General features: G+C 38.3%; 1 protein-coding gene across 20 annotated transcripts in view; it reads left to right on the top strand.

The window, feature by feature from the left end:
• The window catches only part of UBE3D (ubiquitin protein ligase E3D), a 216,679-nt gene that overhangs the window by 47,265 nt on the left and 151,064 nt on the right, over positions 1-18,350 (top strand). For 10 of the 20 annotated variants that reach the window (XR_011974386.1, XR_011974390.1, XR_011974388.1 and 7 more), the window contains 4 exons: positions 7,881-8,006; positions 8,890-8,959; positions 12,826-12,934; positions 14,950-15,119. Coding sequence is in view for 12 of the 20 variants with exons in the window: in XM_072642687.1 (XP_072498788.1) it covers positions 7,881-8,006; positions 8,890-8,959; positions 12,826-12,934; positions 14,950-15,119 (475 nt within the window). In the remaining 8 variants the exon portion in view is untranslated. Of the gene's footprint in view, positions 1-7,880; positions 8,007-8,889; positions 8,960-12,825; positions 12,935-13,434; positions 13,601-13,766; positions 13,980-14,949; positions 15,120-18,350 lie in introns of those variants that run through there. The other 10 variants (XM_072642686.1, XM_072642688.1, XM_072642685.1 and 7 more) reach the window with 7 other exon arrangements.

Here is an 18,350-nt window from a genome sequence, read left to right as displayed (position 1 = left end):
TACCTCATTTGCAAAAATTTCTTTTAGGGAAACATGAGGAAAAAAAAATCAAATGAAAAAGATCCGAGGGTTTTAGTGGACTGCAAGCACCATCTGATTTCAGTGACTTTGTACCAACTTTTTTGACTACCATCTGAGGTAGCATTAAGATAATCAAAGTGTACAGAACAGAGGCTGCAGTATTCCAAGGTTGCGGTCCTACTCTACTTGGAGGATTGTGTTTAGTTCTGGGCATCACATCTTAGGAGGAGCCTGATTACTTGGCAAGAAACCAGAGGAGGATAGCCAGGATGGCAAGAGGATTTGAGACCATGCTGTGTGAGGATTGATTGAAGGAACTGGAAATATTTAGCCTGGAGAAGAAAGGATGTGGGAAAGAAGGTGTGGTGAAGTATCTGAATGTGATATTATCTGAAAGTGACATATGGACGAGTGACCATTTCTTGTTGGCCCCAGAGGGCAGAGGTAGAAACAATGGGTAGAAGATGCAGAGAGCCTGACTAAGCCTGCCATAAGAGAAAAGACTATAGCACAGAGAGCTTTCTAGGAGTTGTGCAGGCAGCCACAGGAGGGCAGTGGTTATCCCTTCACTCAAGGTCTTCAAACAAAGACTGAATGACTAATTCAGTCCAATTAGACTGAATTAGTCAATCAGACTAATTGGAGAGGTTGTAGAGAAGATTCCTCTGCAAGTATGAATTGAACTTGTATGAATGAATGGTCCCTTCCGGCTCTGAGATTCTGTAAAGAAAGATTTATATGTGTTATAGAAATAAACTTGTTCAACATATTAACAGTTTTATACGTAGTATCACAATATCAGAAATTGTTGGTGGGGGGAGCTACAGAAAAGAATAAACTATTATATGATGCATACTATATAAAAAGCACTGTACTAAGCACTTTACAAATATTATCTCATTGAATCCTCACAACAACCCTGGGAGGTAGGTACTATTGTTGTGCCCACTTTACAGTTGAGGAAAATGTGGCAGATGGAGTTAAATGACTGTCTTAGAGTTATACGGCTAGTGAGTACCTGATTCTGGATTTAATCTCAGGTCTTTTTGACTCCAGGTCCACCACACTATCCACTGTGGCCCCTAACTACTTCATTTCTTTTTATTGTTTTTATTTTGACCCTTGGAAGTGTACTGTAGGCTGTTTTTAGCATTCACAAATATAAAAAAGGGCCCCTTTCAGAGAGGACACCAAAAGGTTGATAAAATTGGAATCAGGAAGTCCTGGGTTCAAGTCCTGTCTCTGACATATACTTATAACCTTGGGAAGGTCTGTTAGGTTCTCAGTGCCCTGGGCAACTCTCAGCCACATTAAGTTGAAGAGCATTTACTTATCTCTGTCAGTAGAGATAGAGAACTCCTCCTAAGAAATTCCTTACACCAGTGATTTTGTTTCACTCCCTCTATACTCTTTGAAGAGACAAAGAAATTGTAAGATGTAGGATTCAGTCTTAGGAAGATCTTTCTTATCCTTATTCCTTCTAATTCAACCTCTATCTAGTGTCAACTTTGTGCCTCTATCACTGGGGATGCAAAGATTTACATTCTACTGAGAAAGCATTAGCAACCAGAACGTATGGAAGGATCAGAAAATATCCCAGTGTGTATGGTGTATAGCACATGCTACCTGGATTGATCCAATCTATAACAATATCATCTGTGGTGCTCTTGCTTTCCTCTACTCCCCCTTCTCCGCACCCCCAATACTTAGTCTTTCTCTTTCTGGCTCTTTTCCCTTTAACCTGTCTTCCTGTTATCAGGAAAGGGGGCTACTTTAGCTTCCTACTCCTAGGTGAAACTCTTGTGGATGACTGTTCCTACTAACACTAGCTCATGAGCCCCCATTGGTGTACTTCCTTCTAATCAGTTACTTATTCTTAGTCAATATTAATCAAAACATGCTGAAAATGCAAAACAAACACAAAATGTTTACATATCATTCCACACATAAATCTCCCACCATTACACATACTATTTTTTGGGAGACCCTTTAAATCTCTGGATCCCCATATGTTGGGAATATGTGTGCTAGGACAACTCACAACTCTGGAATTATGGAATTCAGTGTCCTCTTTTGGGAAACTGGTATACTTCAATATCCACCTTTCTATCCAACTTTAGGAAATGTCCATAAGAATTTTTTGATTAAGTGCAGCTTCTGTGTCAGCAAATGCTTCTACTGCTAAGCTGAATTGATCCACTGAATTGATGCCAACCTAACACCTCACTAGACACAGGCTCTCAGTTGGATGAGTCGATTTGCTTGGCTGCTTCTTTGATGTTCCACTTCTAAGTGTTTCCTCTGCCCAGCTGGGTTTGCTCATCGGAAGCAAATTTAATATCTGCCACTTCTAGCTTCATGCCTTCAGCTGATAGAATGTTATGTTCTTTTGGGAAAAGGCAGTGACCTTTATCATAAGATTAACAAAAGCCTCTTCAACTTTGTTCCTTTGGCAGGATTCTTTTCTATCTCAGCACTAACAGGTGGTTATACAATAAATATCTTCTGTCTTTTCTTTTCTTTTCCTTCTCAGCAACAAGTGGCAGTATAAAGCACAATATCTCTTCTTTCCTCTCCTCTTCTTTTTCCTACTCTTACTTCTCTTTTTCCTTTCCTTTTCCTTCTCCTTCTCTTCCTCCTTTTTTTTCCTTGTCTTCTTCTTGGCAGCTGATGGCAGTTAAGAGAGCAAAATTTATCCTTTCCACCTCTTCTTAGCAGCTAGCAGCAAGTCATATATAGATGATCAGTAAGTCCCCTGTAATATGCAGGTTGGTCATTACTTTTTAAAAAAAAAACCATTAACGAACTACTTTTCTCATAACAGTTAAGGAAATTTATGACCCAGATAAGTGAATTGTCAAAGGTCAGTGTATCACCAAGGCAATATTCACACGAATATGTCAGCATGGTTCTGGATCACAAAGTGTAACAGACTCTCCATATAGAAGGCAGAAGAAAAACATTGATCCCAACACCAGAAAGCCAGATCCCAACACCAGAAAGCCAGATCCCAACACCAGAAAGCCAAATCCATCATAATAACCAAGAGATCAATCATATTAGCACTGCAGGGGCAATACCATTCCCAAGTCTTCTCCCTATCCCCTGCCAAACCAGGGCCAACACTCACAAAACTAGCTGTGCCTGCCTGTGCCCTCTCTCCTAGTCCCATAACCACTCTCATCAACTTCCTCCTGGTTCTGTGCCATCTTTCCCCTCCCACTTGTTCAGCAAGCTCCTTCTACCACATGTGACTTAGGCTTCCATGTGGTTTAAGCAGGTCACATGGGCCTATTAATGGGAGGGAAAGATCTTCAAATTAAGCAAAAATACATTAAGAATACAGTCAGTCAACTTAAAAGTGGAAAGATCCTTGGCTCTGGAGTCAGAGGACTGGATTCAAATCTTACCTCTAAAGCATATGCTTATATGATCTAAGGCAAATCATTTTACCCCTGTTGGCCTCAATTTCCTCTTTTTTTTCTCTCTTTTTTCCTCGAGAGAGAAAAAATTGGAACTAGATGACCCTTGAGGCCTCTTCTACTTCTTGATCTGTCATTTTGTGGTCCTTATAATCTTCTTTCCGTATTCCCCCCTCTCCTGATATGGGTGGATAAAATAATTTTTCTGAACTGCTTTAATTTTTTCATGGGACATTATGCGATTAAAGAGTTCTAAACAAATTCTGCTCTGTGTCCCTCATTTGTTGTTCCAGTGTTAATTTTAAAGTCTGGTAGTGAAAATTCTCATAATTGAAATGAATATCATTATTTCAATGTATGCTTTTAAAACATCTTGAGTGCTACAGCCTGCTGTGCTCCCACTGGGTGTGATGACTAATAGCTTTTAATATCATTAATTATGAAAAGTTGGAGTTTAAATGAAACTCAGTTTCAGTTATGCATAAAGGCAGAAGGTATTTGCTCCTGAATATGGCAATAATCTTGAAAATAGTTACTGAACCACTTGCTAGGATTAATGATGACTTGTTCTGAACAAGTATTAATGAATGCTACAGTTAATGCCTCATTTATCCAGTATTGTCAGGACACAGAGTATGCACCCTAAGTGAATTTTTCCAATTACTGAAATTTTTCCCTACAAACAGCAAAACTTTATTAACTTTACAAAAAAACCCCCTCACTTTATAAAACATTTTTTAAAAGAGTCTTTTTATTTTTTTATCCAGACCTGTCCTTGATGTAGGGAGCTCACAGTGAGGAAAGTTAGCAAATTCACTTTTGTTAACAAATATTCTGTAACTTGTGGTCTTAGAGATGCAGATTAACAGATGTTCTATAGCTTGTAGTCTTAGAGAGTTCTCTGGAGCACTGGGAGGTTAATTGCTTTCTGTTTGGTTACACAGGCAGTGTATGTCTTACTTGAACTCAGCTCTTTCTAGTTCCGAGGGTAGTTCTCCCTCCATTATGTGCTATGTATGAATACAAGTTAAACTTTTCTTCAAGGTGTAGAGATTTAAATCAACAAGTATATATTAAGCCCTTGCAGTGTCCTAGATACCGCAGCTTCAAAACATCTTAAAATGGTTTGAGAACAAAACCAAACAAACAGACCAAAAAACCTCCCCCAAACCGAGCCCCTGTTCTCAAGGTGCTCACACTCTCCTAGCGGAGACATCAAGGCAGTAACGCTGCACAAGTACCATATAGACAGAAGAAAAAATTGGAACTAATATCAGAAGGAAGGGACCGAGAGTAAGGAGGACCATGAAAGTCTTCTTCAAGGAGGGTGGACTTTGGCTGAGACTTGGAGGAGGCCAGGAAGATCAGGCAGAGATGAGAAGGGAAATCGTTTCAGGAATGGGGGGCAGATGGTGAAAATGTCTGGAGTTGGGAGGTGGAATGGCATGTGTGAGAAACATCAAGGAGATCGGTGTCACTGAAGGACACTGAAGTATTAGAAGATTGTAAAGGTAGGAAGGGGCCAGATGATAAAGGGCTTTAAAAGCTAACTTTAAATTTGATCCTAGAGGTAATAGGGACCTGTAGAAGAGACAAGGTAGCACAGTCAGACTTATGCTTTAGGAAGATCAATTTGACAACTGAGTGTAGGATTGACTGGAATAGGGAGAGACTTGAGAAAGGCACACCAACCAGCAGGTTATTGCAATAGTCTGGCACGAGGTGAGGAAGGCATGCACCTAGGTGGTGGCAATGTCAGAGGAGACAGAGGGATGGCATGGGGGGAGTATACAAGAGGGATTATGAAGGTAGAAACAACAGTACTTCACAACTGATTAGATATGGAGAGGAAGGATGAGAGTGAGGGATTGAGGATGACATCAGAATGAGCATTTGTTACTGTCCTGTGCAGTTGTACCATTTTCTGTGCATTTCTTAGCTGTTCAATCTCTTAACCTTGATGTTAGAATGTCAGCTGCTCCTTGCTCACTCTCATTGTGCCTGCTTGTGATAGCCTGACTCCTGTTTCTCCACAATCAGTCTTAGAATTTGAAGGAACCTTAGAAGGCATTCAGGAATCCTCCTTCTCTGTATTTCAGTCCCTTCTCTAGCATCCTTAGCCATAGATGGTCTTCCCTCCTTCTCTTTAACAATTCTATGGAAGGGAAGCTCATCCATCCCCATGGTAGACGGCTCACGTTGTTAGAAAGTTTTTCTTAATGTTCAGTGGAAATCTACCTCCCTGTAACGTCTACCTATTTGTCCTAGTTCTGGCTAATAAAGTAGTATAAACCACTGGATAGCCTTGAATACTTGGAGACAGTTATTTTGACCTTTCCCTCTGATCTCTAAGCCTCTCAGAGTCTTCTTTTCTCAGCTAAACATTTTGAGCTTTCTCAACACTTACTGATAGGACAAGGTCTTTCACTATCCTAGGAGCTTTCCTCTTTTATCAACATACATGTTAGTGATATCCATAATTCTATGTAGGACTTTCGATTGTTGTTGCCTGATCAGGGAAGAAGTCAATACACTTAATATTTTCCTTATCTTGGCCCTGTACTTTTATTAAGGCAGCCTAGATTGTATTATTATTTTTTTAAGCTGCTGTGGCGTATTTCTGGCTCATTTAAATTGCCACTAGGTCCTTTTCACATAAGGCACTATCAGAGAAGGTGTCCTCAAAAAGAACTGGATCTAACTCCTGGATGAGGAAACCCCTTTTGCCAATTCAGATTAGCACCTTCTCTGCAATCTGTAAATGTCTAATAGCACTGAGAAGTTAAGTGACTTTGCCCTGGGTCACGTGGCCAGTGTTTATTAGAGGCAAGACTTGAATCCAGATCTTTCTCACTTCAAAGCTGACTTTCTACCCATTATGCCTTGCTGGCTCGCTACTCACTAAGCCACTCTGTCCCTCATTCCTCTAGTTAATGCCCCTAGATTTTAAGAATCTAAATGAATGTCTTTAACGCCATTTAAATTCCTGGTTTATTGCTTCAGAGCCTCTGTAGGTCCCACAATCACAAGATGATCTGGCTTTGAAAAAAAAAAATCAGGGTGGATTCTGAAGTGACTCCTATCAGTATCTAGTCATTTCCCTTTCGGTAGAATGGAGCCAATTCCACATTTTGTGATTTTGTTTGTTGCTTGCCATCACCAGTGTTTTCTTATTCCTGTTGAGGAAAAAATATACTTGTTAAAGATAAGCATTGAGCTTCCGAGTCCTTGATACCTTTGATCATTTTCGTTCCTACTTTGGGCAGCTAGGGGGTGCAGCAGATAAGAGTTTCAGGGCTAGAGTCAGGAAGACTCATCTTCTTGGGTTCAAATCTGGCCTTACACTCTTAACCTTGTTTGCCCCAGCTTCCTCATCTGTAAAATAAGTGAAAGAATTGCAAATCACTCCAGTATCTTTACCAGGATAACTCCAAATGGGGTCATGAAGAGCTGGACACAATTGAAAAATTCTTTATTTTCCAACAAACTTTTTGTCATCCTTTCCTGCTCAACTCTATATGGCAATCGCAGAGTATTAATATATATTTTGACTTTGAAAGATCTAAATTTTACTTCTCTATCCAGATATTGGCATATAAGCTGCCATTATTATTAGAGAACTCTTTTTGCTTATGCTTATAAGTGCAACAAGGTAAGGTGACCAAGCCATGAAATTCTTTTTAATTGCATTGATATTAGCTCTACCAACTTCTCTACCTGTCTGTCCAAGGAGATCCTAAGGAAGAGGTGCAGCTTCACTTTGTCTTCTGAATTTTGCAAGAATCAGTTTTTGAAATTGATGTAGTGCATTTGCTCCAGTGGCATATCAATTCATTGGTCAGTGGACAAAGATTTCATGTTTAGAATCCCAGTATTTAAATTGATGTTTATTGGTGGTCTAAAAACTGGTGTTTTCTTTAATACCCTCTGCCCTTTTTTTCCATCTTTTCACTGCAGTATTCTGTGGAAAGTGAATAAGAGTGCTACCAGCAGTGAAGTCCCATTTTGTATTTGTCTTTGCTTCATTGACTGCTGTTAATAAAGAATTTTGCATCTGGTCATCCACCAACTACTGATGAGCTTCTTCAGACTTAGCCATATTGGTCCTCTGATAACAGATTTAGTTCATCACTGATAACTCTACTTCAAAGCCTTTTCAACATGGCAGAATGTGCCAGAGTTATAGTCCACTGGTATAGCCTCTGATAATACAGTGCTACCTCTGTGCTGTGATAGGACATTGAACTAGGACTTGGTAAATGTGTAGGAAGACCTCCTTCCTCATCATGTTGAGTAGATGCTTTGTGGAGGAACTTTGGAAGAACCTGGCAAGAGTCTTGTAGGATAAAAAGGCCTGGAGGAATGGTAGTCTGTAGGATCCATGTCTATAAGGTCATAGATCCATTTCAATCAATCAATAAACATTTATCAACTCAGGCACTGTGCTGACCCCTGGAGATACAAAAAGAGGCAAAAGACTGCTTCCTGCCAATGTTGAAGATTCAGATGGGAGCATAAACTCTGGTAGATCTTACCTTGATGGAAAGCTTCAGATATGGATTGGTGAGGAATATGTTTCTGTTCTTGGATGACTAGTCTAATTAATTAAGAGGGCTTATTACTAGAAGTTTGGCTACCAGGTGACAAGTTCATGGGATCATAGATTTGGAGATGGAAGGGATTTTAGAGGTCACTGTGTCCAGCTCCCTAATTTCACAGATGATGAAATTGAAATGCAGGTTAAGTGACTTTCCTGGGGTCACACAGTGAGTGTCTGAGGTAAGATTTGAACTCAGCTCTTTCTGACTTCCAAGTTCAATGCTCTGTCCATCTAGCTGTCTCTACTTCTTTGCGCTAGCAGCAGGTTGTTATCTTCATGGGACGAGAGGAGAGAGGACAATATATCTGTGAGTACAGCTCTTTAAATAGCAAAAATATACATTATATATATACATATATATGTATATGTGTGTGTATGTGTATATATATATATATGTATGTATGTATATTTTCATGTAGGTGGCCTACACTCTGCACCTGTTGTGTCAGAATGGTTCCGTGGAATTATATGGTCATAGATTTAGAGCTATACAGGATCTCAGAGGCCATATAATCCAAATCATTTTTTACAGATGAAGATTTAAGACAATTCAAGTGACTTCCCTAATGTTACATCTACAGGTAGTAAGCAGCAGAGACAAAATTCAAACCCAGATCCATCACTGCAAGTCCCATACATTTTCTACTGTAGCCCCCATAGAAAACTGATCACAAGTCTTGACTCAGGAATTCTGAAAAGATTCACAATAATGTTATTTCGTTAGGGCTTTAAATATTTAACTTGAAAATGTCATGATTTGATTTTGGGATGTATGAAATGAAAGTTTTATGTTTTAGTATTATTGTGGGAATTGCTTCCTCTTAAATTTTTTTCTTCCTGTTTTAGGGACCACAAAGTTTTATATCACAGAGATAATTATCCAGCCATCTGGGAGAGATTTTGACATGATACCAAGGTACAAATAGCAAATTGAGTTTCTTTTCTAGTCTCAAATGATGCAGGGAATTGCGGAGAGAATTTATTCTATCCTAGAATTTGTTTTGGTTACATAATGTAATAGACAAAAGTGTATGGATCCAGATTTATTGATACTTTTTGCAGCATTGAAATAATAAGTGCCTTACATTTATAGAACATTTTATAATTTTCAAAACTTATTTCATACTATATTTGGTTCTCACAGCTAACTAGTGAAGCTGGTTAGGGCTAGTCTTATAATAAATGAGGATGTTATGACATCCAAGATCACAGTGCTAATAAGTGACAGAGCTACGATTAGAACCCAAGTCTTCTGATCACAATCCCTGTGTTTTTTTAAATTATTTTATTTGTTTTGAGTTTTCTACAATCACTTCCATATATATTAGTTTTTTTCCCCTTCCTCCCCACTCCCTCCTCGAGATGGTGTGCAATCTTATATAGGTTCTACACATACATTCTTATTACATACATTTTCACCTTAGTCATGTTGAATAGAAGAATTAAAATAAATGAGAGAAACTATGAAATAGAACAAAACATAACACAAGACAAAGTGGTCTGCTTCATTCTGTGATCCAATTCTGTAGTTCTTTCTCTGGGTGTGGAAGGCATTTTGCCTCAAGAGACCATTGGGAATTTTTTAGGTCCTTGCATTGCTGTGAAGGATTTAGTCTACTAGAAAAATTCCTCACACACTGTGGTTGTTGCCATGTACAAAGTTCTCCTGGTTCTGCTCCTTTCACTCAGCATCAGTTCATATAAGTCCTTCCAAGTCTCTCTGAAGTCTTCCTGTTCATCATTTCTTATAGCACAATAGTATTCCATTACATTCATATACCACAACTTGTTCAGCCATTCCCCAATTGATGGGCATCCCCTAGATTTCCAGTTTTTGGCCACCACAAAGAGAGATGCTATAAATATTTTTGTACATGTGGGACCTTTTCCCATTTTTATGATCTCTTGGGGATACAGTCCTAGAAGTGATATTGCTGGGTCAAAGGTATGCACATTTTTGTAGCCCTTTGGTCACAGTTCCAAATTGCTTTACAGAATGGTTGGATCAGCTCACAGCTCCACCAGCAATGAATTAGTGTTCCACCTCTCCCACATCCTCCCCAACATTTATCATCCCCCTCTTCTGTGTTAGCCAATCTGATAGGTGTGATGTGGTACCTCAGAGTTAGTTTGATTTGCATCTCTCTAATCAATAGTGGTTTAGAGCATTTTTTCATATGACTGTAGATAGCTTTAGTTTCTTCCTCTAATCCCTGTATTTTTTGAACTGTGTCACAGTCTCTCAATGAAAGAAAATGTATCTAGAGCCTGTTTTGTGGATAGCACTGTGCTAGGTGAGCCATTATTCCAGGGAATCTGTGATCTTATTGATGTGAGTATCGTCAGTTCTGTCATGACAAGGGATATGCGTTTCTCAAATGCACATTATTTTGCAAAATTGCTTAATAAAAGCCAAGGAACTTACAGAAAAAATGAGGGTTAAGGGCATAATGCTTAAATACTTTGCTGGTGACACGTAAAGAAAAATTAGGCACCTAATAACAATGCTACCACCGTTCTCCACATGGTTAAGTGGTTAAGAAATACATAACTACTCCAATAAATACAAAAAATACTCCAACAGTAGTGTCCATGACTTTAGGCTGCCTAGGCCCCAGGTGAGTAGGCCATGACAGATGGTTATAGGGGGAGTAGGGGGAGGTGTGTGGACCCACCCTTCTCAACCCATAGCTTCTACTGTACCCAAACACATACCATAAATATGGCACTTTAAAATTTTCTTGTGGAAGTGGGCATTAGAACGGTTGCAACTTATGAGTTACTGAAATGATAAAGTTTTCTACGTTCTCACTGTTTCTCATGGAAGAATTCATGCATAAGCAAATTGAAATTCATGGTATGCTCAGAATTTTACCTGATATGTCCAATTGCATTGGAAGAAATTTGAGTTCTTGAAAGAAACATTATGGCACAATTGACTGTAATTCCTTCATTATGACAGAATATCACCCATTCATGCTTGTCCGTCCTGTGCAATTCTTATCTATACCTTTTTTTTTTTTTGTGGGACTAGATCTTCCCATCTCACACATGCTAGAAAGTCAGCAGCCTCTCATGGGCCTGATGACAATTCTGATTGGCATGGAAACTTTAACTTGGCCCTCTTTGCCCTTTTTGAGGTGTCCTAGTGTCCCTACCCTGCTCTTGGGGTTCGCCATATTGGTTCCACACTTAGTGTGGGCATCCATTGGCTTTAGCCCTCTTGCAGCTCAGAACTGCCATATTCAAGTGCTCCACCAATCTCAGCCTTCCCAGATCCAAGGACTACAAGTGCTGCCCCCATGCCAATCCATCCATCTCCTTTTACAGGTTTGACACAGACAGTCTGCCTAACGTGCTAGATTTCTTCCTTGTGTTCTCTTGACATTAGGTGACTACTGAGAGGGTGTGAAAACTCTCCATCAGTTATCTCTCAGTTATCTCTAGCTATATGACTGACATTTTTTTCCCTAGTTATAGGTTTCCCTGCAGATATCCTTTGCTCTTTTTAGATACCAAGTATTCAGGGGTATTTATTTGGGGAGGGTCTGGAGCTGTATTTTCATTGGTGTAGGACATATCCAATGAGGAAGCCCCTTCATTAGTATGGATCACCTCATTACAGATTCTGTCTTAGAGAATTACTTGAGGACAAAGAGTTTGGAGACTTGTCCAGAATTAGTATCAAAGGTGGGACCTACGTCCTCCTGATTCAAGTCTGGCTCTCTTTACCCTAATCCTGTTATACCATGGTGCCTTTCTGCATGTTACAAAAGAAACATATGATAGAATTTCTCCTCTCCAGGAACTTGGAGCCTGTTTCTCCTTGTGTTCTTAATAATTAACCATTGGTTATTTAAACTGACATTTAAAATTCAAGAGATATTATGGATTAACTTCCTAGTAGTCCTTTCTATTTATATATCATTGGAAGATCTATTATGGCAAAATAATACTTCCCTTGCATCCTACAAGGTTCTATGTTTTCAAAATCTTTTTGTTCTTATAGTGAAATTTACTGCAACATTTCTATATCTTGGTCTTGTTGGTATCTGAATTCATAGTAATCTGGCCATATTCAGCCTTGAGTATATTAGACTGTAAATATCTTCACCTCGGAATTCAGATTCTGTATAAACTAAAAGAAAGCCTACATCATGACAATAATACTAACACCATCAACTATTAATATTGTAGACATTTTCACAGTGCTTTAATATTTCAGTTACAATTCATAACAAATCTGTGGGGTAGGTCCAACAGATATTTTCTTTCCCTTTTTACAGATAAGGAAACTGGGGCTTAGCAAGTTTAGGTGACTTGCTTATGTTCACTCAGTTCCCAAGTGTAAACTAAGGTCTTCCTGATTTCAGGTACAGTACTCTCCCTTTGTCACACTACCTTTCAAATATATAGATGGTAACGTATAATCCTTTTCTCATTTTCCTTTGAAACTTCACAGTTCAGAATTGCCCCCTAGTAGATCTTTTGTCTTGGTCTGCTGGGGCATTTCTTTAATTTTGAATTAGTGGAAAGTGGCTAGGTTCCTGGGCTAAGAAATGGGTCATAGTAAAAATTGGAAGAAGAAAGCAAACATGTTACCACATTAAAATGTATTAAATCCACATCTGCTCCAGATTGTGAGAAAACCAGCAGTATGCAGAAAAGTATGGCATCCAGATGTCTCTGACTTTCAAGCACCCTGTGGGTATTTTTGGCTCATCTCGCCAGTTACAGTTATTATGAGAAACACACTGTGAAAATTGATTTCTGTTCAAACAGGTCTCAGTTTGTACAGAGTGTTATTGCTCAGTGTCTGGTGGAACTGTCCTCTGCTAGAAGCACATTTAGATTCACTGTTCAAGGACATGATGGAAAAACCTACATCTTGGTAAGAAATTCTCTTTTCTATGAGGGTGGGCCCTTCCTCCCTTCTTTGCCAAGGTGGGGGACTATGGGTGTGGAACACGGCATATAGTGTCAGATTTGGTTCATGAATTGGGAAGTTTTGCTGACGTGATTTTTTTCACCTCACTTTAAAAAATTTCTTTGAATGCATGGCTCCTCATGTGGTAGAAGGGAGGGAAATATTGGAAAATGAAGATGATATAATAATATAACTAATTAAAATGAGTTACCATTTCTAGTTATTTGACTTGGTTTCTTTTAAATTCTCTTGAGGCCAGAAACCTTGTCTTGCTTGTCTCTCTCTCTCTCTCTCCTACCTCACCCAGGACCTTGTATATAAATAGGCACACAATAGATATCTGTTAAATTTAGTTGAGCTGTAGTCTTTTGTAATAAATTTTCCATGGGAGACATGTTCATATCACAGATTATGAGCTTTTATTGAACATTTTTATTTAATTTGTCATGTTGATGGATCCTCAGAGATATATCTGGCAATTAGACAGTACAGTGAGCGGAAGACTGAACCTGGGTTCAAATTTGGCCTCAAGACACCAGCTGTGTGACTGTGGACAAGTCATATAATTTGAATGCCTCAGTTTTCTCAACTGTATGGAGATGTTAATAGCACCTACCTCCCAGGGTGCTTGTAAGTATCAAATGGGATAATATTTGTAAAGAGTTTAGCATAGTGCCTAGCACATAGTAAATATTTAATAAATGCTTTTTTCCATTCTTTCTTCCAAGATAGTGCCCTTCCTTCACCTCCATTGAGTTGGAAAGGTTCAGTAGTTGAACAGTGTCTTTCTCTGTAGGTATCCCTGAATTATATGGATTAAGTTTTGCCGAGGTCTGCCAAGAGTCCAGTCATCCTGCAAAGAGGATTCTGAGATGCCCTCAGTAGAATGTCCCCATATCACTTTTGAACTTCTATCAGGACACAGCTTCCATCTTTGCAAAAGGACTTTCTATGAAATGCTGAAAAGCTGACTTAAAGCAATCTTCAAGGAAATTTCACAGACTATGAAGTCAGAGTTTTGATTTGTTTTTGACTTACTTAAAGACCTTATCAATCAATCAACATGCATTTTTTGAAATTAAATTTTATTTTTTTAAACAAATCTATTTTCTCTCTTTTCTGTCCTTTACCATATTGAAAAAGAAAAGCAAGATCCTTGTAGCAAATATTCAGTCAGGCAAAACAGATTCCATCGTTGGCCATATCTCTCTCTCTTTCTCTCTCTCTGTCTCTATCTTTCTCTCTGTCTTTCTCTGTTTTTCTCTATGCACACACACACAGTATACATATACATATAAACATACATACATATACACATATATGTTTTATTCTATATCTTCTTACTATATGCAAGGCACTATGCTAAATACTGAAGAAACAAAAATCAAAACTAGCCCCTGCCTTCAAGGAACTTGTATTCTAATGAGGGAGATAACGTGTACATAAATAGGTATATATGAAATGTACAGAGAGTGGGTGGATAGTAGCCTTATAGAGGAAGGCACTAGAAGCAGGACGAACTGGGCCAAGCATCCAGCAGAGTGTAGGACTTGAGTTGAGTCTTGAAAGAAGTCAGGGATTGTTTTCTACAAAGTAGGGGTGAAGAGGATGAGCATTACCAGGCATGTTGGGAAAACCAATACTAAGGCATGGAGATAGGAGATGGAGTTTTTCTCTTCATTGCTTTTCATCATTCATCCCCAAGAAATGTGCCTATATAAGACTGGGAACTTAAAATCAATACATGCCATATATGTTTTGATACCCACTGGCTGTTCTTCATCTTTCTCTCACCCTCTCATTTGGCCTCCCTATTCCTTGAGACACAGTGCCTTTCTCATAGTGGGCACTTAATCAATGCTTGCTGCTTGATTGATTGGTTGGTTGATTGATTTTGAGATTAAGAAGAACATATAGAGAATCATTGTAACTCTTGATTTCAGTTTTGATGTTTTTTCTTTCCTTCTTATTATCTGCAGTTGTGGCTTTTAAACTCTGACAGTTTACTGATTGAATGTCTGAGAAATTCCAAGAACTTCCAAGCATTCTCATTATTTGAAGGCACAGAGAGGTTGGATTCCAACTCCGTAGGCATCTGGAATGTTGTCAAGGTTCTTTTCCATCCATGCACCAAAAATAGAAACAATGAGTGAGTTGCAGTTCTTTGTTTAATTATGTTCTCTCTTTTCACATTATGCTTTGGTTTCTGCTTGCGTGTTTGTAGTTCAGGGGATTACTTTTGAACATTTCAATAATGAATTCCATAGGAAACTTGGATTATTATTTTTGATTAGATAAAAATATTTGAGGTTTTGGTCCTTCTTCTCTTTGGAAAACCTGAGAACCTTACTGTTAAATTCCATATTTTCAAGATTGAGAGGAGAAAGTCGACTTATCAACTTAGATAAAATATTTGCTGTTGTTATCATTCAGTCATTTTTCAGTCATGTTCAATTCTTCATAACCCCATCTGGAGTTTTCTTGGCAAAGACATTGGCGTAGTTTGCCATTTCCTTCTCCAGCTCATTTTACAGATGAGGAAACTGAAGCAAACAGGGCTAAGTAACTAGCTCAGGGTCACACAACCACTAAGTGTCTAAGGCCGAATTTGAACTCAGGAAGATGAATCTTCTTGATTCCAGACCCAGGGTTTTATTCAGTACACCGCCTAGCTGCCCTTGAAATATATACCTATTTAATTAAATTACAACAAATTATTATTATTTTTTTACTTAACAGTTAAAAAAACTTCCTCTTCTTACCACTGCTTGCAAATTTTTTAATAACTATCTCAGCTTCATGCAGCATACCTCCCTGTATAAATTGGGATTTCATCATTCTCAGAACTATTCCAGTTTATAATGCACCTCTGTTCTCAAATGAACTTTAGTTTAACATTATGTGTCTTATAAATGTTCTAAGAAGAAAGGGCTCCAAACTTAGACCATGGAGCATATTCACCAGATAAAGATGCTGTTGACATCTTTAATACTAAATATGGTCATTCAGTCAGATTCCAAAAGAATATAAAAGAAAGGACAAAAAGTTGTCAAATAGAATATTAAAAATGAAATTCTTTTATGCTTTTCTGCCCCCATATGCCTTTTAACAACAAGGGAAGTGTTGTAGATGCAAGAAACTGTGTTAGGAAAAAGTGATGGTTTGTGGAGTGGTTGGTAATGGGGTGAGTTTCATGCTTCTTCCTTATGTAGCCTTCCTTCCAAAGGGCTCTAGGCAATTCATCCCTTTAGATCTCATCTTATTACACTTATTCTGTCAGAGTAGAGTATTTAAGAATAATATTGGAAGTGTTAACTTATAATGAGCTGAGGCTGATGAGAAAAGCAAAGGCAACACAAAGTTGTTTTTTTTCTTTTAAGACATATTGAGGGAAAAAAAGGATGAAAGAAGAGATGTTGCTTTGCATAGATGGGACGATAATTGACAACAGTGTTCCTTCATTCTTACTTTGCAGCTGCTTTCTTTGCCAGAGTGTGACTGATGTACTGGAAAGGACAGAAAAAAAATTAACTAATAGGAACTAAGATGAACGATAAATGAGGAGATAGCAAGTAAGAGAAACACCTAGCTGTACTTGATGAATTCAAGGCATCTAGCCCAGATAAACTCAGTCCTCAGTTACAGGAAGAATGGGTGAATGTGATTAAGTCATTTTTAGGGATATTTTGAGAGGTTGCAGAGAATGAGAGAAGTAACGGAGAATGTTATTGTTGAATCATTTCAATTGTGTCCAACTCTTTGTGACCCATTTTGGAGTTTTCTTGGCAAGGATACTAGAATGGTTTGCCATTTCCTTCTCCAGCTCATTTGACAGATGAGGAAACCGAGGCAAACGCAATTAAGTGACTTGCTCATGGTCACACAGCTAGTGTCAGAGGCTGGATTTGAACTCAGGTCTTCCTCACTCCATCTCTGGCACTCTGTCTCCTAAGCCACCTAGCTGCCCTCGTGGTGAAGTAGAGAAGTCAAATGTTTTGATTTGCAAATATAGGACAAAAATGGAGTCAGGGAGCTTGACTTCCATCTTAGCCAAATTCTAGACCATAGGATTTAGTTGGCAGAGTGGATAGAATGCCAGACTAGGAGTCAGGAGAATTTGAGTTCAAATCTGGCTTCAGACTGTGTGACCTTGGGCAAATCACTTAATCCTGTTTGCCTCGGTTCCCTATCTATCAAATGAGCTGGCAAAGGAAATGGCAAACTGCTCCAGTATCTTTGCCAAGAAACCCTGAATAGGGTCACGAACATTTGGACACAACTGAAATGACTCAATAACAACAAAATTCAAGAAGGGATGCCATGATGGTAAAAGGTAACATATGGAGATCATTTGAAAGAACTTAGAGAAAAGGTTATTGGAGTTTTTCTTTCATCTCTTTTGTTTCGTGATCTTTTGCTTTATTTGGCAGCTTTCAAAAAATTGTCATGAGATGGTTTTTAAATGAAGCCCACCTTATATTTTGGCATGGTTTTCTGCCTTGAGTAAATATCCTGTGTACTGTCTAGTCTTCTTTTGAATGTAAATAGCATTGATTTCTAATGTTCCTTTTCAATTGGGGCCTAAGTGGGGAATTCAGGCATGTTTTAACTACTTGAGCTTCTTCAGCAGTTACAACTTTTACCATTGGAAAAATATGGAAAAAAGCTAAGATTTCAGGGGTCTGGGAAACTCCCAATGTGGAAAATACCTCCAGCAGTATAAATCTCTCTTTTTATTTGACTTGAATACTAAAACTTAAATATATAATAAGAAAAGAAAAAGAAACATTGTAAACTTAAATATGAAAACAAATATAGAATAATTTCTGGGCCCCTATGGTGTTTTTCATATTTAATTTATATTGATTCAAACTATTTATTGGAAGGATGAATACTGAAGCTTAAATATTTTGATCACACACTGGAAAGAGAGGACTCATTGGAAAAGACCCTATTCTTGGGAAAGATTGAAGACAAAAGAAGGAGATAGAGAATGAGATCGATAGATAGTGTCATGGAATCAGTGAAGTTGGACAGACTTTGAGAGATTGTGGAGGACAGAAGGGTCTGGCATGTTGTGGTCCATGAATTAGACAGGACTGAATGACTGAACCACAAAAATGGTCTTTTTTCTTTGAAGGCTCTCTTTTTGAAAAAAAAATATTCTATTGATGCCTTTTGTTTTTCTGTCAGTTATTTTTAAAAATGATTTCCCTTTAGCAAGAATTTAACCTTCCTATGTAATAAAGAAGTCAGTCCAGTGATAATCTGACTGAAGGAAGTATGTTTCATTATCTTTTCTCTAGGACCATGATTGTTTTTTCACACACTTAAGACTTTAGCTTCCTTTTGGTGATTTATGCTCTTGTACTAGCTGTAT

This window comes from Notamacropus eugenii, chromosome 2 (genome assembly GCF_028372415.1).
Source record: "Notamacropus eugenii isolate mMacEug1 chromosome 2, mMacEug1.pri_v2, whole genome shotgun sequence".
NCBI classification, from domain to species: domain Eukaryota; kingdom Metazoa; phylum Chordata; class Mammalia; order Diprotodontia; family Macropodidae; genus Notamacropus; species Notamacropus eugenii.
This window is presented reverse-complemented; position numbering and strand designations above follow the sequence as displayed.